At 36.5% G+C, this 24,929-nt stretch overlaps 1 protein-coding gene across 1 annotated transcript; it reads right to left on the reverse strand.

Annotated features, from left to right (window-relative positions):
* Nucleotides 1–9,139: 9,139 nt before the first annotated feature.
* Nucleotides 9,140–24,241, reverse strand: LOC121429552 (transmembrane protein 272-like). The gene is made up of 6 exons (XM_041626670.1): nt 24,172–24,241; nt 22,088–22,150; nt 20,237–20,350; nt 16,301–16,360; nt 10,985–11,203; nt 9,140–10,872 (listed from the first exon to the last, which is right to left on the reverse strand). Exons 1-6 carry the CDS (start codon nt 24,221–24,223, stop codon nt 10,685–10,687), a joined length of 696 nt encoding a protein of 231 aa, XP_041482604.1. The 5' UTR covers nt 24,224–24,241; the 3' UTR covers nt 9,140–10,684.
* Between the last annotated feature and the right edge of the window lie 688 nt (nt 24,242–24,929).

A 24,929-nucleotide genomic window follows, 5' to 3' on the forward strand; every position in this document is an offset into this window, starting at 1 on the left:
ATATATGACTGGAGGGTTCCGTGCGTGCGCACACTTTTTTTTATTTGGGCTACACCATAGAATCCGTTTTTATAAATCCAGCTAGTACCACATCAAATCAATAGAGAAAAAATGGCCATGTTGCCCCCCCCCCCCCCCATCCACTTGCGTGCGCGTGGGCTGAGTAATATTTAATCAATATTATTTGCTCACGCCATTATGATTTTACACGAATCGTGGGACGTACAAGGGAGGCTGACTGGGAATTCCCACGATATTGGGATTGTGCAATGAATTAATTTTGGGGTTTAAGCATTGTGAATGTGTAACAGAGTACACTGTGTGTTCAGGGCCTTGTGAACAATTTTTGACTGGGGCGCTAAAGTAAATTTGAAAAGAAAAAAAGGTATTCACTAAAAAGTGGAGATCAAATTGTTCGAGAGAAGTTTGAAAGCAAAAAAAATTACAAAACGGAAATGTAATCGGTCCCGAGAAATTTGACAAGCAAATAAAAGAAAAGTCCTTTTGGATACATTAATTTTTCCATATGTACACATCTCCAGAATACCTGGGGCCTGTTGCATAAAACGTTTTACCTTAGTTCTCTGGTAAACACTGAAGACTAAGGTAAGTCTGATTTCTGCCATTGACTTTAACACATGGCAAAAACTCCGGTAAAAACACCTGAGTTTTCTCAGGGAAAGAGTTTTATGCAACGGGCCCCTGGGGTGCTGCTTATGTAGAATAATACACGCAACACCACTTGGGGAATTTTGGGGGTACTTCCCAGGGCCATGTACGTATTGATCATTCTTTCAAAATTTACATTTGCAACAAAAGATGTTTGCCTGTTAACTGAAGATTTTCTCTACTCCTGAAATGATAAATTAACAATTCTTGGTCGAGTTTACAGTTAGGTTGTGTTTTTCTACCTTTCCTTTTAACATCAAACAAACATATCATGACAAATGCAATACATTACGAGTAATTTTTTGCATTTTAACACATTTTTTTATCTTCAGGCCAACACCACTGACGCAATGAATTACAAAATAAGAATAAAACAGGATACGGCGTTCTCTTTTCTTCTGTTTTTATTTATTTACTCTTTTTTTTTGCATGTTTTCAACAGGTGAATTAAGTGGTCCCTTAAAGTGATTTAAAAAGTGAAAATATCCAGTAACAAAGAAATTTCTTGCATCAGTGAAATTTACATCTCATCTCCACCTGCCAGAACTTGCAAATTGGAATTTGTATATGTTGTTTTAAACCCCATTCCACAGAGAGCAAGACCTCTAAAAGATTGCTGTCAGACCATGATACTTGCTTGATCTTTTAAGGGCCTTTTAATGAACTTTCAAAGATCTCCGAGCTCTATCACGATTCCTGATGGATCTTTCAGTGGTCTTCGTGGTCCTCGTGATTCCCAAAACTTTTGAAACGGTTCAAAACAGTCTTTCAGCAATCTCTCAGGGAAATGTCTTTTGGTGGTCTTTCAACAGTCTTTCGATGAACTTTTGAATTTCTAACTAGTCTTTCCATGACCTTTCGACAGTCTCTCAAGAGATCACTGTACGACCCATGCGAGACCATTGAAAGATCATTGAAAGACCAGGAAAAGTTCATGGAAAGAATTCTGAAAGATCACTTGTTGCATAAAAGATATCCCTGAAAGACCGTTAAAAGATATCTACAGGACTAGTCTAAGTCCATTAAGACAACAATATCAGTTATTCTGTCAGAGTTCGTTGAGGGGCCTTTCTGAGCCATTCAACAGAGATGACAACTGTCAGTGATCTTGGAGACTGTTGTAAGACCTTGCCAATTTTTGGTCTTTCAAAGGACCTCTGTGGAATAATGGCCTTAACATCGATGTATTGAACTTTGTCAGTGAATGGCGTATTAGTTTTTCCTTAAAAAAACACCCAATAAATTACAATATTTTGATACAGAACCTTTACTACTATACCGTGGTGCGATTTTTCCGTCAGTACTTGTGCACCCGACGCGAGAAGGCAGTATACCGTAGCCATAACTTTTTTTCCATGAATTGGCCTATAAAAAATGGTGCGGCGTTCCTTAAGGTTCAGTCGTAGGACCAAACGTTGTTAATCGTTCGGCCAGTTTCGAATTACCAGGATGACCAGTCGTTCGTAACTTGCGAACATCTTTATGAAACACCACCAGGTGGGTGTTACATAAAGCTGTTCGTAAGATACGACTGACTTTACGCACGACTGGTGATCCTTTCTTGTGCTATGTGATATCCCTATATAATTGATTTATGACCTAAGAACATGTTCCAGTCGTACGTAAAGTTGTGCGTAACTTTACGGACCGCTTTATGGAACACACCTAGGTCAAATTAGGAGTTTGTGCTACTTTCTGGTCCCATTTACAGTGTACTATATGTTCCAAATGTGCAACACTTTTTCTGCGATTATTTCATTATAACCTGTAAAAATGTTAGTGCTATGGTAAATAAATAAACCAATGAAATCATATTTATCATAAAAAAGCTGATCATTACAGCATACCGATAAAATGCATGAACTTATTTATTTAAATCAATGCAAGTTAAATACATTTTTAAAGTTTACAGAATAATATTTCTTTCAATGAAATGAAAATACTAGTATTTTACAAACCAAATTATCTAGTTAAAAATGAAAACAGGAAATAAAATACATTCTATTTTTGGATTATGTGCTATTACCTGTAGTGTGTAAATATAAAAACGTTACACATACAAAAAATTCCACATACCAAAGTCTTAGAGACTAATTGCAAGCGTGTAATGAATTACTATAACAGGTGTATTTTGGCAAAGACTAATTTGACACGACGGAGTAAAACGGTTTTAAAAACGAAAATATTAAACATCTGTTCTTTTGAAAAAGAAAGTATATTGTAAGTTGATATCATTCTACAAGAAATAAGAACAGAATACACGATAAATTACTTACAAAACACTTCTATTCGTCTTGTACAGGATAGACCTAATAAAGTCGACGTCTGTTGAGTCTATTAGCCTATGGTAATTATGTTACCAATGCAGTGACTCGAATGAGGAAGTTAAATTACCAAAAAAAATATCACCTTTCTAAGGTATTGATCGGTTCATTGGAGATTTCATTGGACCAATCCGTGATCACGTAGAATTAGATTCATTTAGGAAATTTTCATTTCATTGTTAGACCTTGCACTTGACATTTAAAAAAATTGACATAAATTCAAGATTATGACATTTTGAGGTTAAGGATTTCTTTTCTTCTTATGATCCCTAGAATAGAATAACATTCCTGACTTCGCTGAAGGGAATCTTTATTATTGAATTGAAATTGTAATTCAGGAATAACCCAAAGATCTCCTTTTAAACCGCATTTGGGATTCTTTCATGTTATCAGAGTATTGCTATATACATGTAGACATGATAGATGTACTTTTAATCTAAGATATGTATTTAAAGGGGGAGTGAACTTTGTGTGGTCTCTCATTGACTGTGTGTTATAAATACATAGTCTTAAAATATTCATTTTTCAGACATCTACTTAGACTACAAAAAATTACCTATAATTGTATTTGTATAGAGAAACTAAAAAGTTTTGAGAGGAAACGTAAATGTTTTGCTACTTGATAACAAAATATTCATTTTGACAATAATAGTTCTACCTCTGACAATACTTTTGAATTTGATGTTGTTGAATCTGATTCCGTTAAGAAAATTATAACCAATTTGGATTTAGCTAAGTCAACTGGTATTGATGAAATAAGTGTTAAACTTATAAAATCTGCTGGTGATGTCATAGTCCCCAGTATCACTCACTTAATAAACTTCTGGCACTTACCCGGATGATTGGAAACATGCCAAAGTTCTTCCTTTGTATAAAAAGGCGACATCAGTTCAATACCCAATTATCGTCCTATTTCCATATTCCCAATTCTTAGTAAGGTTTTTGAGAAAATTGCACATCGGCGGCTTTATGATTATCTCGTTTCTAATAATGTGACATCGAAATCTCAATTTGGATTTAGACCGGGTCACAGTACTTCCACAGCACTTGCTGCATTAACCGATACCTGGATACGTGCTATTGACGATGGTAAAATCATTGGTGCCATTTTTATTGATCTAAAACGAGCATTTGATACAGTTGACTTTTCAATTATGTTAGCAAAGCTGAAGAAAATAGGTTTGTCTGATGGCTCATTGTCTTGGTTTAAATCCTACGATTGAATCTTACGAATAGAAAACAACAAGTTTCAATAAAACAAAGTATATCAAATGAACGTTCCCTTTCTATTGGAGTTCCCCAAGGCTCGATCCTAGGACCCCTTCTTTTTGTATATTCATTGACGATGTGGTCCGTGTCCTACAAGATGGTAATGACATGTACGCAGATGATACCACTCTGTATGTCACCGGTAGTTCTATTCAAGAAGTACAATATAAATTACAACTTGAATTTAATTCTATATGCAAATGGATTTCAGATAACAGACTTTATCTGAATACAGAGAAAATAAAAGTCATGGTCTTAGGGAGTAAACAAAAACTTCTTATATAGAGAAATTATTGTATTCACATAAACCATAATGGTGACGAGATAAGTCAATGCTCTAGCATCAAATGTCTAGGTGTTATAATTGATAGACATCTTTTGTGGCATGATCAAGTAGATTTTGTTTGTAAAAAGATATTTGCTGGACTTGCTATGTTAAAAAAAAATCGTCCTTTTGTAGAAAATGATACCCTGAAATCATTATATATATATGTGCCTTATTGAATCACAAATGAATTATTGTTGTGAGATATGGGGAAATCGTTTTCAATTTCATGTGGATCGAATTACCAAGCTCCAAAAAAGAGCAGCCCAAGCCATTTGATCCTTAGATGTCACATATATACCCTATCTAAAGAAATGTTTTCAAATCTTGATTGGACGGCCTTCAAGTGCAGAATCATCTTATTTTCGATATATATTTGATTTATAAATGTGTTCATGGACTCGCACCAGAATACTACTCAAATTATTTTCAGGATCTTAACAAAACCCATTCGAAAAATACGAGGCAGTCCGTCAGACACGATCTTGTTATTCCAAGGTGTCGTTCTGATTATTGCAAACATTCCTTATTTTACGCCTGTCCAAAACTGTGGAAGAGCTTGCCGGTCATCATACGTGAATCGTCATCTTTAAATTCATTTAAATACAATCTTATCTTAAAAAGCATCTCAGGTCGATTGATAATTAAGGTTAACGATGGCACCCGCTACTTTGTAAAATTTATGTATTTGAATGTTTGAATACCATTGAAATAATCTCTCTATTCTGCAATGTTTATTATTGATGTCTTCGCAATTCAGCTTGTATTGCATTTTTTGCATATGTTATGTTATTTTAAATGTTTTTATCTGTATTTATTTTCTGTTTTTACATTCTTGTGTATAGGGGCCCCATGGCAGATCAACTGAATGTTGGATGGGCTACCCCTTATTGAATAAATAATAAACAATAATTATTGCAGTATAAATGTACTGAGTAGTTAATAAGCATGTTATAATTAAAGTGGGTATATATTACTAGACTACACTAGCATTATGGGTAAGGAAACTGTCCAGGTATGAGTAGTTGAGGTCTCGAGATGGCGCTATGGGTTCGTATCTGCTTTAAAGGCCTCATTTACTGATTTCGCTTTATAATTTGATTTCATTTATCCTTTAATTAGGGTCAGGTGTTATGAAACATGGAGCAAGGGGGATAGTCCCTTTGATGATTCTTCCAATTGATAAGATGAAAGAAATGTATTGACCGTGTAAAAAAAATATTCTTGGCCTGTTTTAACACTATTAGAGGCAAGCCAATAATATATACATTGATTTCAATGGGGCTAGTTCAAAATATCTTAACGAAAAAAAAATCAACATGTAGTAATTCTAATGCCTGGTTGAAATATGTGAGTTTGCTATTAGTTTATTTTCCTTTTTTTTTTACTTCATACCAATTTCTTCGTGCGAACTTTGGGTTTCCTTGCTAAAATCCTGTTGATTTATTGATTATATTTTAAGAAATATGTTTTGTTTATTTTTTTCTTCTAGTAATTAAGATTTTCTTCATAAGTTTATTTAGCTCCTCTTGGCATAAAACCTTAGTCAAATGTTCATTTTTGCACATTTAAGCATGATTTACAATGGAAATTAGACAATGAAACAAATGCGTTTTGCTAGTAGATATTTATCCAATGAAAATTAAAAAGGGAAAATATCGGAAATTTTCTTATTTAATTTTTCTTATCTAAATTGTCAACGTTTTATTCCAAAAGGAGCTAAAACCAAAAACTTGCACTGATGATGTAGAATAGTAGGCACAACATAACTTTAGGTCCGTAAGGTAAAATCCTAAATTACCATAGTAGATTTAGCTCCTTTTGGATTAAAACCTAAAACTACATTTTTTAAAAAGGTATTCATATTGTCATAACTCTGGCTTCGTTGAACTGATCCCTACCAAATATGGGCAGTGTTTTACTTTTCATCATGCTTTTTCTCCGACATATGATATTTAGTAAAAAAAAAAACATAATTTGGGAAAAGAAACATGAGACGTCATTACTTCTGTAATATAATACAACATACAGTTCCGTGTCTCAAGGAATTATTTATCGACTTCTTTTTTTCGAGAGATAAAATGAAATCGTCTCACTTGATTTTTGATACGTTTCGTTGTTTTTTTTTATTTTGACAGGAGATTACACATGAGATATTATATTTAATGCTATCCATGTACAAAAGTCAGGTCAGCATATACACAATCACGTATCCGTTCCTCAAAAAATATAAATAAACGTTTGCGTAATGAATGTCGAGAGAAATACACTGGATTGTATATCAAAATGGCTGTCAGAATTGATTTACCCGTTTTGATTGGCCTGTTTAGTTCGGCCTATCGAATGTTTTTAGATAGCAAAGTACAGTGAGATGATTAAACTTGCACTTGTGGAAGATAAGCATTGATTGGAGCACAGCTGTACAAATAATATGAAACAAAATACATATCAGCATAGTTATATGCAAATATTCATTTTTCCATCAACAACAAAGTGCTAGAATAAATAAATGAGATTAAAGAGACGATTGAGATTAAATACAATCAATGTAGATATTTTACAAAATGTTTTACTTGTAACTGACCTGTACACACTTTGAATTTTACTCATCTACCTGTATTATACAATTTTTTTTTCAATATCATGACGCAGCAAAATCGCCGTTTATGTTACCACAACGATTTTGAAGTATCATGATGATAAATATTTTTTTCTTTCAAGAGCGGATGTGAAATGATTTAGCTCTTGATATACAGAATGTACAATAAGTACCATCTTCAATTTGTTTAGAAAATAAAATTTCATTTATTTTTTACTACACGATGTATGGAGAAGCTGCTCACATATGACATCACAAATTTAAAAAAAAATGTAATTCAAACAGACTTCTTTGAATCTTTTATGGTTTTCCCCAAACCTTAACCAATATTTTGTATTTTTCCGGCTATATGTACAATAAAATTTTCGTCAGGGTGAACTTTCAATTTTGATACAAATATCCGAAATTTGATCGTTATAAAAATATAAGGTACAGGCTGGAATGTTCATTTGCACAAAGTGTATTCATTATTTTTTTTTCAGAATCGCGTCGCAAACGGGCTTAAACACACATTGTGAGGAATTATACATGTACAACTTTGGCAACTTTGCTGGAAGCCCGGGTTTGATTCCCGCCAGAGACATATTTTTTCGGCCTCACCAATGTTTCCAAAGGGTAGATAGATCTGGGGAACCTTGATTCAAGCTACGCCTACCATTGTTCTCTTTATATAATTATACTGCTATATGTATGTATGTAATATATTATCATAATTATTATTTTATTCGGCACTTAATCGAAAAGAAGACAGATTGAGAAATATTACAAAAATACAAATAGTTTTTAGACCCTTTCTCACCCAACCAGGTAGCCTGGGTAGGGAATAGGTCAACTTAATGGCCATGGCCCACAGGCCTTCCCTCCCACACATATTATACAGATATTTACTATAAAATGGGGTGTGTAATATAAACATTCTTTGGACCGCCGGATTTGTTGCGCTGAGGGAAAATATGATCACGAGGGAAAATATTAATCCTTTAGGTGGTCCAAAGAATGTTTTTTTACACATCCTATCAGTCAATATCTGTTATATTAGATAGCCTCTAATGATGAACATAAAGATGGGCCTAACGATGCGTGCAGCATGTTTATGATATTCACAGTGATTGGTTGAACTGGTATACATCTAACGTTAGATCTTGATCTATAGATATCTAAGTGACGTTAGTCTAACGCAGTGAATGACCCTTTTCTATTAAAATCAACTTTGTTTAGGCCTAGCCCTAGATCTAAATCCAAGTTCGAGCCCAGACCAGGTCCAGAACGCGTCCAGGACCCAAGGCAGGCCGATAATGCATGGTAACATCTAATCCACAAGAGGGCGCCATACAGTAGAAAAATATATTCATGGACCGGTTGGTCAATATATTCATCGAAGGTGGACCGACTGGGAAAATATATTGATTTTGATCATATCACGTGACGCGTTATGGACCAATCGCGCTTGGCTATCTGTCTTGGCTATCTAATATATATGTGTGTGTGTGTGTGTGTGTGTGTGTGTGGGTGTGTGTGTATGTGAAATATTATACATGTACAAGAGCTTTGGCAACTCTTTGTATTTAAATATGTTGTGAAAGAAAATAATGAATGAAGAGAACAATCGTAGGCGTAGCTTTAAATGAAGGTTCCCCAGAGCTATCTGCCTTTTGGAAATATTGGTGGTGCCGAAAAAATGCCTCTGTCTGGAATCGAACTCGGCTCCCAGCTTTGAACGCCGGTGCCTTAACCACTAGACCACAGAGACGGGTAAGTGGCTAGGGCGACCCCGATCCGATTGACCGTCATATAAACAGATTTTCGACACCACCAATTAACTTTCCTTTGTCGGGTGTAGGTGAGTATTGAACAGTGACAAGTTAATTGGTGGTGTCGAAAATCTGAATTATCTGACGGTCAATATATACATATATATATATATATATATATATATATGTATGTATGCTTCCCTGCCCCCTTTCACTTTCACCATCACACACAGCCCAACACTTCTCACACACAATTTAAGAAATGTTCAAACAAGAACTTGAACCAAATACCGAGTAAAAACACATTTTATATGTTATCTGGACTAGAGTCCTAACGGAAAATATCCCGTGGTATTGCGTTGATATGCGTTGCGACATGTGACGTTATGCGTTAGAAAGGTTACGACATTATGCGTAGAAAACTGTGACATTACGCGCTGAACGATCATCGAACTTTTGGCATTTACTACGGAGAAACTCTCGACAACGTACCAATATCTTGACTCTGGACAATGACACATTTTCCTTTGTTTGTCCGGTGCAAATCTTCTGATATCTGCTGTCCCCGTCCACCAGCTTTCGACAAAAACCTTATTGTGATTTTAATTGCATTTTCAAAAGAATCGATGCGTTGTAAAAAGTTTCCCCGTTGTAAATGCCAAAATTAGCTATTGTTGTAATACGCCCCTCCTAAAGATGACCTCGAGCCACATTCGAATACGTGTTGACATGAATGCTGGATTCTCCTGAATTCATGATAACCCCTGTTGGAAGGAACACAGTGTCTCACACAGTGTGTAAACATAGAAGACTATATTAAAGTATTATTAATACTGTTCAAATGCTCAAATTGAACGGTGTGAAAATATCTTCACACTGTGGACACCTCGACAGTGTGACTTTTCACAACGTGTTCACAAAGTCGACTATGTGATTCATACTGTTGAAATACTGAAATGTTACAGTGTGAAGGTGATTTCAAATTGTGTTCCACACTGTGAACACACTGTGGCACGCAGTGAGGGACACTGTGTTCTCTTCGGTAGGTACCGGACATACCGAATGAATCCTCTCGACCTCTTAAATGTGTGAAACCCAATTCACGTGTTTGGAATCATTTGAACAATCAAAACAATTTTTTGCCATAAGCCACCCTAACAAAATCTCAGTAATAATAAAATTCCAGCAAACTTTTCTCATAAAAATGCATGGATATACAATCAAACTTCAAACTGCTTTCTTTACCCCCCCCCCCCCCCCCATTGCCGATTTATAAGCCCAGAGACAATGGCGAATCTTACCACATATATTTCATGGGCTATCTTTCAAGTTCAGCCAGCTCATTATTTTAACCACTAGCAGCCTTCAGGCCAGTATATCCCAGTATATCAAAAGGAAAATCAACTCGCGCTTCGCGCTCATATAAGAATTTGGATGACGCATTAATTCTCTAGTGTTTATGAATTCAAATAGAGTTGGAAATATCTCTTGTTCGGTTAATTAAAATACTCAGCTCGCCCTTATATATTTTTTTAGTTCGCTCGCATCGCTTTCTGGCAAAAATCAGTAAATGACATGTTGGGGGGGGCTTTGCCAGTGAGTGAGTTGATGTTTTTGTTTACATGGTATCAGTCATCCGTCCTTGACACATTTTACCAGAGGGGCATATAGGTCCCCCAAAAAGAATGATTTCAAATTTGCCCCCCCCCCCCCGCCCATTAAATCACGAAATGCACGCCTGATCGAGTTATTCATCCTCGTCGACACAAGCTCCAAGACAGCCAATGCAGCAGGCGCAGCAACAAAGGAAAGCACAAAAGATATAGTACGCCGTGGTCACCCAGAAGGCAAAGATGTAGAGCGTTGGGTGGCAGTAGTCATCGCTAGAGCTCTCCGTGGTGTTGGGCCAGTAGATTCCGTAGATCCATATATTTCCTGATGCAAATAAAACAACAAAAATACAAGTTAATCGTTGAAGTATGCATTACCTTTAAAGGAAATAATAAATCATAACCGATAATTTGGTAGAATAAGATGTGATAATCACCGGGGATGAACCACGCAGTGATGAACAGTCCAATCATTTTGCCGAGTCCTTTTTCCAATGGGTTCGGTGTGAAGCCCTCCTGTTCCTCCTGGGGAAGCCTTGAGCGTTGGAACCTTGCCTTCTGGTCGATCAAGAATTTCAGGATGGTTGCCAATCCCATGTTAATCAGATAGAGTGGAATGAAGTGCTGTGCAGGACATTCGTGAATGTATACGGATCCTATCGAGATTGAATTGATAAAATTGAATAATGAGTTAACGATATTCTATAATCAATGTCGTTTCTAAAAGCAACACAGAGCAGTCGCTGACGTTCTACTCAGGTCTAAAGAGTATAAGGAGGCTTTGGTAAAGAAGGGGTAGTTTATTTTCAAAGTCAAACTTCCAAGTTGTTAATCATAACTTCTGATTAACAACTTGGATCATTACTTCTGATTAACAACTTGGAACATAACATCTGATTAACAACTTCAGAACTTCTGAAAAGACGAGTTAAAATCATTGTCTTGTCTATCAGAACGCAAGTTTTCCGATATACTTTCATCAAAGTGCCTTTTGACTACCATGTCTATTGTTTTCCTTAGACGTCGGTGTTAATTCGTGTGAACATTAGTCCACGTCCTGGACGATTTTTACTGATTGGGCAAACCATAACCAACACACACACGCCCTGTTACAACCGATAATTGGGACCTTTCGCAATCATCACGGACGCTAGTATTAGGGTCCCCTAACACAAAAGTTAACGCTTAATCATACACTTGATTTTTAAGATTGATTGTGCATTACAGTCAATAGAATCAAACGTAGAAAACTGCTCTACGGTCAATGCTAAGCTTTGTGTAACAGGGGGTTACAGGCCCTACAAACTGCTTTTCGTGTGCAAAATCCCTTTCCGCGACACCCGTACCGCATACATGCTATGCATGTATATTACGACTGATGGCTGGAGATATTCAAAATGCAGGACCTAAAATAGATTTATGACATGGAGAAGAAAGTGGTTTTTCAAACAAATCGAGAACATATTGAGTGAGGAAAAACTTACTGAATGAAGGCTTAAATATAGATCATTACAGTCCATCGAATCGATATTACATTTAATGTGGATTATTGGTGGATCACTGGCAATTGATTTCATGGATAAGATCAACCTCTCCAGCCGAACATTTCGCATGCGTTGATATGTACACATCATATGCGATACCTTTGAACTCGTTTCCTTTTGTTTCTTTTGTTTCTTTGTTTCTTTTGTTTACTCCTTATACACAAACGATATGCCTCTCGCACACGATCTGAGGTGCATTATGTTTTACATTCCCCAGAAATGGGGATTAGATTCAAATTCCGGGGAGACCACTTCCATTGATGAGTGGATACCAGGCACGACCATGGGGTTTCGAAAAGTACCCTAAACATGCTAAACAAGGGAAGCAATTCTTTTCCAGATTATGAAAATGCATCTCTTAACAAGTATTTGGCTTGTGAAACCCTACAAGTATTGAATATATATCCCTTATTTCAGCATTTTAAACATCGTTTTGACACCCTTATAACGTTACATAGGCCTATATACGTAACGTACCTGCCCACTCTGTCCCCTTTTACGGGTGGTCGCTACTGGTATCCACTAATCAATGGAAGTGGGCCCCCCGGGCGGCCTCTCGAGCTCTAGGAGGAGTCAAATGTGGCTTTGGAAAGTCGTCCTCAATCGGATAAATCGCTGTTACCATAGTAGCAACCAGAATTTTGCACACGAAACGCATATTGAATGTTTCCGTCGCAGATGCGAAACGAAAAAAAAAATCTCATGTCATACAATTTGCATTGCAGGACTGAGTTTTACGACCATGATGACGGGCCCAAAAAGTCCCTTCCAAAGTCAACTACCGTTGTAAATAAGCGTCCGCGTCCTCAAACGAAAGGTCGGGAATGTCGCAATCTGCGACATTATGCCAAGAGCGTCCGACGCATAATGTCGCAGTCAACGCATAATGTCGTAGTTTTTCTAACGCATAATGTCACATGTCGCAACGCATAATGTCGCAGCAAATCGTTAATCTGGGGTAATTATCCGGGGGTAATTGTCCGGGGGTAGTTGTCCGGGGGTAATTGTCATCGGGGGGTAGTTGTTCAGGGGGTAATTGTCCGGGGGTAATTGTCCAGGGGGTAATTGTCCGGAGGGAAATTGCCCTAGGGGGTAGTTGTCCGGGGGGGTAATTGTCCTCAGGGGGTAATCGTCCTCGGGGTAGTTTTACAGGGGGTAGTTGTCCCGGAGTAATTGTCTAGGGGGTAATTGTCCGGGGTGTAATTGTCCTCAGGGGGTAATTGTCCTCGGGGGGTAAAATTGTCAGGGATTAGTTGTCCGGAAGGGTGATTGTCCGTGGGGTAATTGTCCTAGAGCCAATGATTGGACCTATTGGTGATTGGACCCGTGGCAACGATACCAAATGAGTATTAGCCGAAATGGATTTAGACAAAGTGATAGCGAACCAACTGAAGTTAGACCAAATGGAACATGGACGAAAATGAGAGTACACCAAGTGGTTATTAGACCAATTGGCCATTAGACCAAAAGGTAATAGACGTAATGATATTGGACAAAATGGATATTGGACCAACTGAAAAAAATACAATTAGACTAAATGATAATAAACACAACGGCTATTAGACCAACTGGCTATTAGACGAGATGGTAATTAGACGAAATGGTTATTGGACTATGTTGATAGTTGACTAACTAATGGTAGACGAAATGATATCAGACCATGCGATAGTGGGGAAAAGGCAGTAGACGAAATGGCAATAAAGCGACAAATATCCATACAAAGAGTAATCCTGATTTCAAAATAATTTCATTCTCTTTTTCGTGTCTCAAAATACTAAGTAAAAGCATGTTTTATATCTTATCTGTAGCTCAAGTCCTGAAGAAAATACCGCTGTGACATTATGCGTTGCGACATGTGACATTATGCGTTAACGATTTGCTGCGACATTATGCGTTGCGACATGTGACATTATGCGTTGGAAAAACTGCGACATTATGCGTCGGACGCAGATTGCGACATTATGCGTTGCTGCGACATTATGCGTTGGTGCGACATTATCGGTTGTAACACGCCCGGGCCCGCGCCCTCCACTGATTCACTTACCCCCAGTGATTCACCTTACCCACTGATTCACTTTCCCCGATGACTATTCAGGGTGTGTGTATGCGTGTTATGGGGTTGTAGTGTGTTGGGTGTTTGGTAGTCGTGTCGTACAAAATAACAACAGTCCAGGAGGTGGACTATTAGTGAACATGTGCTAAGGGCAATTAATGTTCTCCTTCCTGCATGCCCTGCGCTGCTTCGAGCTACTAAAAATAAATGCATTGATTGTGTGTGTTTGTGTGGATACAGTGTTGTTTCATAATCTAAAATATTCTTGTTCTGTAGTGATACATCAAAAGAAGGGCTGGAAGGCATTAACAGAGGGTTAGTGGGCTGGATCCTGTTGGAGGTTGTTCTAGACCTTGCATGTCTTGCAGAAATCCGTTTGCGCAGAAATGCTCGTTTTCACACTGTGTCAAGGGGAAAGGACGAAATCAAAATTACCTTACGAAACATTTCTCATACATTTCCCTTGCACTTTTAGTGAGTTGAAATAAAACGGATACATTCAAGCATTTTGTAACAATTTTGCCACCGAAATTGAAATTTCAACACTTAGTAAGCATTACCTATACCCTTTTTTGTGCCAGCTGGATCTGAAGATATCATATTAACAAAAAGTCAGACAGTTTTTATCATTTAAAGTAGGCTTACATTTCATTTTTCATTTAATACTTGTATCTCCACACTGTTTCCAAGTTTTACAATGATTGACAAAATGAAAATAAAGTCTAATTAGCCATTTCATGTAAATCACAGCTCAGTGTAAAGCAAATATCGTCACGATGGCATCGGTGTGTAGGGGAGTGGAGTGGGGTTCAATGCACTCTTCGAAGTGTTTTGGGCAAGGAAAGAAGTTAAAAAGGTAAAAGATGTCTTCTTATCAATTTTACTATAGCTAAATTATACGTGTTATTTATAATTAAGGTCTACTTTTATTTGCATAACTATTTCAAAGTTCTGCGCAAATCATTTGCACTAACTTTTCTAAAGTAAGTGGTGCTCACTCAAGCGGAAATATTTTTTGACAGTTATATCGTCATTTGCTAAAATGGATCTGCACCAATGTTAAAATGTGGGAAAATCTTCAGGATATTACAAATGTATAATTTCATAGGATACATTCTGAGTGTAAACTTTTTAATACACACTGCAGTATTCCGTCGATGTGAGGAAATGCAGCGGGTAGAGAGCACTACCTTGGGCAACTCCTGATGTAATTCTCACCTCCTAATGATGCCGACCATCGAATATAACCTGTATATTACGACCACTATAAGGAAGCTTTTGCAGATCTAGAACCGCGTATATAATGGTCAGCCTTGGGGATGAGCTGTCGATGGGAAACATTATCAAATAGTTTGGCGAAGTCTAGCAAGATACAGTCTATCTGCTCTGTCTTCCGGTCATTTGGTGAGGCTATTTTTGTTTATGATTTGTGTTTCGCATAACCTTCGTTTCTTAAAGCCATGTGACTCTGACAAGAGGTTGTGACTGATAAGATGATGGATGACAGAACACTATACTGGCTTTTGACAATATGGCTGTCAGCATGGTCGGTGAAATCGGTTTGTATAGGCAGCGTACCTCAGTCGGTAAAGAGCGCATGTTTCGGATAAGATCGTAGATCTCAACGTGTTCGAGTCCGGCTCATGCCGAAACGCGTCTAACAAAAAATCTGATGCTATATAGCATCGTGTGTTAGCATGCCTCACCACTGTATTCAGTGCAGGTGTGAATGCAGTTGGAAAACACTCCGTCCATCGGATAGGACGCAAATGCTGGTCCCCGGTATAGGAGAGTCATAACCTATGCACGTTGAAACCAATGAGTGTTCGACCGGTGTTGCACCTGCTGGTCCCGGGAAAATTCAGGTCAAGTGAATCTTGACGTTCAAATGCCAAATGATTGTGGGCATTAACGGAAAGACAAGACAATTTTCTTGAGCTGACTTACAACTTTTCTTGTGGATTTGGAACAAAATAGTAGGTTTTGTTCCAATCAGATTGAATTTCACCTCGCCCAAATTCTCTAATAATACAAGTGTGAAAGGCGAGCTGAAAACAGTTTAAACACTTTTCGATCAATAATATGATAAAATTACTCGACTATCGAATATATTCTATTCCGTTATTGTAATCACTCTTTAAAATTTATCCACTTACCAATTGCAACCATTGCGATGGGGATGGCGAGAATGATCGCCAGAAACATTGTCACGGCACCTGCGTAGAAAAAAATAAATTCATATAATCTTAAGAATCGGTAAAAAAAAAACGTACAAAATATACACAGTGGTGTAATAAAAAAAAAACATTCAGGGAGAAGAACATAACTTTGCATTAGCAAAACCCAAAACCCTTTTTAAAGCAACAGCTACGGCGATATGAAAAACAATCCGCTTCGTTGACGATCAGCTAAACATGATGCTATCCCTATCGCATACATTCGTAATTCCGAAGCTTCGTAATTCCGAAGGTTCGGTTATTCCGAAGGTTCGTATTTCCGAAGGTTCGTAATTCCGAAGGTTCGTAATTCCGAAGGTTCGTCAATCCGAAAACGAAATAAGGTTCGTAATTCCGAAGGTTCGTTAATCCGAAAACGAAATAAGGTTCGTAATTCCGAAGGTTCGTTAATCCGAAAACAAAATAAGGTTCGTAATTCCGAAGGTTCGTTAATCCGAAAACGAAATAAGGTTCGTAATTCCGAAGGTTCGTTAATCCGAAAACGAAATAAGGTTCGTTAATCCGAAAACGAAATAAGGTTCGTTAATCCGAAAACGAAATAAGGTTCGTTAATCCGAAAACGAAATAAGGTTCGTTAATCCGAAAATTAAATAAGGTTCGTATTTCCGAAAATGAAAATAGTTCATTTTGGTAACAAAACACGATGTTGTCATTACAAGATTACACGATATTATGCAATGATAGTAATAACGATCGATGATACATGCGTGTGTTGGGGCCAAAGCATGTATTTCATTAAGAATATAGGCGCCCTGATCAAGCATAGGCTAATTTCGATTTTATCTGAGCAATCGCTGCCTATAAGCAAATGGTTTAATTAAAGATGCAGGGGATCAAGTGTGTTGGAAGCGTGCGAGCAACCTCTAGATAATAGGATTTGTATTGGAGGGGATGTCATTTTTAATAACAGCTTCTGCTGGTAATAAAAATAAAAATAATACTAATAATGATCGTTGTGAGATGTTGAAAGCGCGAATCGCAAGCTCAAACTAGTAGACATTTCATGTAACAAGACGTAAAGTGAGCATTCGGAGCATTTTTTGTAATCGTGAGAAAGATGTGTATCTTTCTAAAGAATTAATGCGAGGGCGAGCTGTAATTTGTTTATATACTGACCTGGGGCCCGTTGCATAAAACTTTTTACCTGAGAAAACTCAGGTTGTTTTTACAAGAGTTTTGCCCTGTGCTAAAGTCAATGGCGGAAATCAGACTAACCTTAGTTTTCAGTTTTTACCAGAGTTTTCTCAGGTAAAAAAGTTTTATGCAACAGGCTTCAGAAAGTAATCTTTTAAGGACTGCATTTAGTGACTCATGAATAGAATATATATCTCACGAACTGAATAATGAGAGCGCGAACCGCAAGCTTAAAATTTGTGATATTCCAACCTGAAAACTGGACATTTCATACTTCTTTTTTGTAACCAGGAATAGAATGAGTCCCTCAATAAACAATACTTGATGCGAGCGAGAAACGTGAGCCAAATTTTTCCGATTTTCCAACATGAAAACTGGACATTCTAAGCATTCTTGTTAAAAAAAAAATAATAGCTGGGAGAATAGTTTTCAGAACTGAAGTGGCTTCCCTGGGTAAATAATATCTATATCAATATTATCATTCTAGGCCCACATGAAATTTCCAAAAGTTTGAGCACGTGATTCGCTCGCAACATCTCACAAGGATGCCCTTTTAACAGTAATTGACCAAAAAGGTGAATTTTACATCTTCAGATTTGACTTTTTCCCCAAACCGCTTGCTCTCTGCGCTCGCAGAAATGAAACGTTAATATATAACTTTAGTGATCACTTAAAAAATTGTGCTCAATTTAGTTACTACAAAACACACAACCTCTTTACACAGATGATAATCTAATGGTGAAAATATCCGTTTCCACCAAATTGCCCCTATTGGCCCCTTTTTTTGCTTTGCCCCCCCCCCCAAAAAAAAAAGTTCCGCCGCCATTGGTTAAAACACGCATCGTCTTTATGGCTAACTGCAAAAAGTTCTTAAAATGTCCCCTTTAGATCAAGTCAGAGCATATATATTTAAGAATTCCGTTCGCGCTTCTTGCTAGCAGTTATTATCTAAATTTAGTTACATAGGCATCTCGCTTTGAAGATCACACTATTGCCCATCATATTAACAAAAATATATAGCTCGCGCTCGCATTATTTCAAAAGGGTTTATCATGTTATTACATATTTACTTTATTTTATAAGGATAAATCTGATTATTGACTGTTAGGACTACCCTTTCAAAGAAACAAACAAAAATCAACTTTAAACTGCCGATCAAGGAATATATGGCTAAAAAAATTGCCCCCCCTCTATTTGACGAAAGTTGGATCCGCCGGGAGGGAGGCAGGGGGCATCAAAATGAAATAAAAAACAGGGGAATTAATATTTTCCAAAATGGGAAAGTTCCTTTTTCAAAAATAAATATGCCGTCTTTCATGCTTTTTTTTCGAAATATAATACTCTTTTTAAAGTATACAAGTTAAGTTAAGTTTTCAGGCTGGAATATTGAAAATTTTCAGCTTGCGCTTCGCACTCTCACTCGATTGGTGAAATATGCATCCTAAAAAGGTCACTAAATTCTTTCTTTAACAGGTTCCTTTTCTGGTCAGTATGTTTAAGCTCGCGTTTTGTGCTCGTGTTAATTCTTTAGTTAGATGCAAATCTTTTTAATGACAGCAGAAATCTGCTCGGATTTTTAAAAACTAATTTTCATTTTTTATTGAAATAACCTAAAGTTTTAGCTTGTGATTCACGCTCGCAACACCTCGCAATAATGCCATTTTAAGAATAATTGACCACAAAAAAAAACGTTATACAACTTCACCTTTGAATTTGTTTTACCAAGCCGCTCGCTCATATACTCTCTCCCGAAAAATAAAGCCTAAATATACATTTTGCCATAATAAGAAGTCACTTCAAAAAAGTTTTTCTCTTCTTAATCACTATCAAACACACAATGACTTCAAGCAGATGATAATCTTAAGGTGAAAATATCACCAAAGTGCCCATTTTGACGTATGAGTTTCAATTTGGCTTTACCCCCAACGAAAATTCGTTCGGCCGCCCTTGCCTTCCCATCCTCATAATAATTGAACGGCAAAAGTGTCCCCCGCCCCCCTCCCCTTGCCTCTGCCTCTGCTTTCCCGGTTTTCATTTTTCGGATTAACGAACCTTATTTTGTTTTCGGATTAACGAACCTTATTTTGTTTTCGGATTAACGAACCTTATTTTGTTTTCGGATTAACGAACCTTATTTCGTTTTCGGATTAACGAACCTTCGGAAAAACGAACCTTATTTCGTTTTCGGATTAACGAACCTTCGGAAAAACGAACCTTATTTCGTTTTCGGATTAACGAACCTTCGGAAAAACGAACCTTATTTCGTTTTCGGATCAACGAACCTTCGGAACAACGAACCTTATTTCGTTTTCGGATTAACGAACCTTCGGAACAACGAACCTTATTTCGTTTTCGGATTATCGAACCTTCGGAATAACGAATCGTCGGAATTACGCCACAAATGTTCGGATTAACGAACCCTTTTTCGTTTTCGGATTAACGAACATCGAGGTATAGGCAATTTACGTGTTTCGGAATTACGAACCTTCGGAATAAAGAACCTTCGGAATTACGAAGCTTCGGAATTACGAAGTGTAACCATCCCTATACATCAACACAGCTTGCTTTTTCTGGCAGGCAACCAAACTAAAACATCTTCGTTTTACATGATAATGTTTGAGTATGCTTTTAAAAACATTTAGTCCTTCCCGTGTCTTTCTAATTAGTTTGGACATGCAGTTGACCCTAAAAGCTATACGTCTTCAGTTTCGGTGAACTTACATGTGTTGAACAAAATCCCGAAGACGGAACCGATGAAAGTAACAGGATTTTTGTGCTTCTCTCTCTCACTCTTGATCTGACCGAACAGAGAATCGTAAGACGGTGGGGCGGCATCTGAACAAAATTGAATCAGACAATATTCAAGTCTTGCATAGTGATAGATATTACTATGATGATGATGATAATGATGATGATAATGATGATGATGATGACAGAGACAAATGTTGAATAATAATGATAACAATAATTTTGTAAGGAAATAAGAATAACATTAATATGATAATAAAAAAAAGAAAAATAATGATATATTATTATTACTATTACTTTTATTATTATCATTATCATTTATTATTATTATCATTACCATTATCATCATCACTATCAATAGTAATATAATTTAGTAATATCATTATTATTATTGCTATAACTACTATTAATTGTTATCGCTGTTATTATCATTATGATGATAATAACTATTAATATTATCAATTTGATGATTATTTTGATAACAAAAATAACAACTAAATGTGTGCATCGTTGCCCACTCTCATCTTGTGGTCGTTCCAGAAGATTTTCTTGACTCTTCAAAATATATGTAGCAGTATGACAAAAAGAAAAATTATTGAAGTTAATTTGTCCATTGAATTTAAAGTTAAGAGACACATGTCTAGGCTGACAAGTTCTCTTTCTCTGACAGATAATGCAAATAAATGAACATCTATTAATATTTTCGTATTTTTGCATGTTAAATGGAACCCTGTTTGTCTTACAGGCAAATATTCGAAGATATAAAAATGGATTTCGATGGGGGACTAACGTTCTCCTGTCACCCAACTCAAACCAATCCCATGTAAATCCCTAAATAATTATGTCGGTCTATAACTAACTGGATCAATATTGAAGAAGACACTTTATCATTATACAGATTGTAATGGGAAAGAAAACAGAGAAGAGGAATCCAACCTTGGTAGAGTTAAATTCAGTTCAGTTTCAGTTCATTTATTTATTTATTTCATTTTTAAAAACACTGAGTACAAAACATATACATCAAATACATGAATACACATCGAATAATTTGTACATAGGAATTTCCTACTTTCCATAAATGAAACAAACTGCTTAGTAATGTGACAGTGCACAACATTACTAATACATAGCATTTTGCTAATCTTATTTGGCAATTTCTTTTTCAAACTTCAAAATTGCAACTTGATATTCAAAAGATGGAAATTATGCAAAGTATTCAGTAAGCGAAATAAAGGAGTTGGAGGTAAAAGATAATGTCTGTTTGGTGCATGTACGAATTGCTTTTTTTTTATTTTCATGGGAAAGAAATAGTGAAAAAAATAAAAGTGAGAATTTGATAGATATCGGACTAAAAATAAGAAAGTCCATTGCTGTTTAAAACACGTGATCTGTCAAGTGTGATTACAACATTTTTTAACTTAAAAAAGATAACTTCTTGATTTTGTTTAATTTTACTTAAATATTCATCACCTTCTCTGATTTTTTCTTTCTTTTAAAACATCTTTCCACCCACAGTCTTTCCATTTGTGTTGGAATATTGATATTTTATACACTGCAAAAACTCTGGTGTTGATTTAGCACCAGCCCGGAATCTATTATGTCCACACCAGAGAAGTGTTAAACAACACCGTTTTGGTATTTACCAATAAAAAGAGTTTCCAATCACAAATCAAGGTTATTTCGTACCCGAAAAAAAAATGACAAGCAAAAAAAAGGGGGTCTTCAATTTCCTTCTCAAAAGGGGGGGCATGTGCTCCCTGTGCCCCCTCCCCCTGGATCCGCGCCTGAAATAAAGATTTTAAAGATGTCTTGGTTCAAACTAACCTTGTTCGCTGGTAACAGTCGATGGTGGGTCGAACAGAGAATTGTAAGATGGTGGGGTGGCATCTGAACAAAATCAAATCAAAGACAAAATTCTAATTATCTTTATGTTTGTATAAGGATAAATATTACTGTGATGATGATGATAATGATGATGATGATGATGATGATGATGCTGACAAGGACAAATGTTGAATAATAATGATAACAATAATTATCATGAAATAATAATATCATAATGATGATAGCGATAATTATACTATTACTTTTATTGTCATTAATTTATCATTATTATCATTATTATTCCTGTTATCATCATTATCATCAACATCTACATCATTATTTTCTTAGCATTATGATGATGATGATGATAGTGATGGGCCGTCGTGGTCTAGTGGTTACGACTCTCGTCTTTCAACGAGAGGGACGTGGGTTCGAATCTCAGTCAGAAATTTATCCACATTGCGCTGCACTCAACCCAGGTGGGGTAAAATTGGGTACCGGGTAGTCTGCTGGGCAAACCCTTCACTCGAAATAAGGGTCTGAATGTGCAGCCTACTCTTTGTATGTGCTAGTCTTTGCGTGGAGGCACACTTGTTGATCAAAGTTCCAATGAGGTTCTGTGTCTGCAGACTAGGTAAAGCTGTTTATAAAGTTACGCACAACTTTACGCACGACTGGAACATGTTCTTAGGTCATAAATCAATTGTATAGGGACATCACATAGCGCAAGAAAGGATCACCAGTGCGTAAAGTCATTCGTATCTTACGAACAGCTTTATAAAGCACCCCTACCCACCCGGCAGGATTAATTCCTTGAATGCACCAAGCGCCTTTAGCAGCTGGAGCTACAGTCTGGTATTATAGTGCGCCATTGAACATGTAACTAGATAATCGGCACCTCATACATATTGTTGTTATGATTACCAATGTGATTATTATTTTATAACAATAACAACTAAAATGTATGCATTGCCGCTCAATATCATCTTCCATGTGCTCGTTCCAGCAAATTTTATTGAGTCTTCTAAACATCAGCATTACATAAGCAATTCTTCACGTTTATCTGTTGCTTGGATTTAAAGTTAGGAGACAAATCTCCATGGTGAAGAAGTTCTCTCTCTGGATGATGATACAAATTTAAGTGAAGGACATCTCTTTGAAAAAATATTTATCGTATATTATGGTGCCTTTATTTCGTCTAACTTGGGCAAACAATCCTTCTTCTCTCTTTTTTTTGTAAAATTAGGGGGGGTAACAGTGCAATTCGCACCTTTTCTTTTCTTAGAGTGTATAAAAACGTATTTCGATGGGGCACTATCAATCTCCTGTCACCAAACTAAAGCCAATACCTTGTAATCTTAATAATTATGTAAACCTATAACTAACCGAATCAATAGTGAACAAGACAACAATATTGGGTAAGCAAACCATGATAGGAATCCATCCTTGCACTCTAAATTACAGGGATTTAAAATAAGTCCACATGGACTATAGTTAGGGACCAATCGAATTCTGGATTGTTTGAATCCTTAAGATTCATTTTTAAATCTCGAAAGATTTATATTTAAATCATTTGAGATTTAAATTTGAATCTTTAGGATTAAAACTAAATCCAGAAATCGATTAGTCCCTAACTACAGTCCATCTGGACTTATTTTAAATCCCTGTAATTTAGAGTGTGTCAAAAGTATAAAGATTTTTATGAGGAAAAATGCGGTAAAAATAGACAAAAACTTTTAAAAGTCCATTGTTGTTTTGAGGTCACCGCACACCTTCTGATTGCTCCGGGACCCATTTTTTTAGAACTTGATACTACTATTCAAACATGGAATACCGTTCTCACTACACGTTAAACCAGTTTCCAGTAAACTAGTTTTAGGAAGGTAGTGAGAACGGAGTCTTACTGTGTATTCTAAATTATCGTATGAATATTCGTTTAAATACGTGACTATGCTATTTTCCTAATAAGAATAACAACGAATTTAATACCTAGTCGTTATGACGTCATAACAATCGTACCATTTAATTAATGGGGAAAACGTGTTCAAATAAAGAGTTTTAAAGACTCCTTGGTTCAAACTAACCTTGTTGGCTGGTATCAGTCGATGGATCGACGACTTGTATCGTGAACACCATTGTTATTGCTGTTTTCTGTCCCGCCTGGTAAATAAAAATTTTCTTAATGTTCAGAAATCGTAAATTGTGGTGATCTTTTTTTAACCTAATTGCTGAGAAATCGGGGGAATGCCAGAAGAATAACTCCGAAAACTATAATTGTCTAGGCGTATTCATGACACTTTATCCTACAACATTACACACGAGCGTAGTAAGCGTAGACAAAAATAAGCACTCTTTATGTGGTAAATGAAGCCTCAAATATCATACAGACGACGCTTCCGCTAAAAAAAATCGGGCAAAGTATTGGCACACATTTGTTTCTTTTGTTGTCTTATACTTTTACCGATTCCATAATAATAAGGAATAATTTGGAAAGACGTCGATTATTTAACCTGGATACCATCTTTGGTAACTGCAAAAGAAACATATACTTTCTACTATTCCCTTGTCAATAGAACTCTACCAATTTTGTATAGGGTTCTATTTACAATTTTGTATCAAGAACCGTAAGAAATCATGGTTTGTCTCAGGGGAGGGGCTGCTATACCAAAGTCTCCGAGAAAACGAAAGTTTTGCAAAGACTGCTTTCACACGACAGAGGAAAACGGTTTTACAAACGAAAACATTTCATATCTGTTCTAAAAAAAAACCCAGTTATTACGTAAGGTATTGTACAAGAGAAAAAAGAAACAAAATAAATGACGAACTTACAACGCACTTCCAT

Source organism: Lytechinus variegatus, chromosome 1 (genome assembly GCF_018143015.1).
Source record: "Lytechinus variegatus isolate NC3 chromosome 1, Lvar_3.0, whole genome shotgun sequence".
NCBI classification, from domain to species: domain Eukaryota; kingdom Metazoa; phylum Echinodermata; class Echinoidea; order Temnopleuroida; family Toxopneustidae; genus Lytechinus; species Lytechinus variegatus.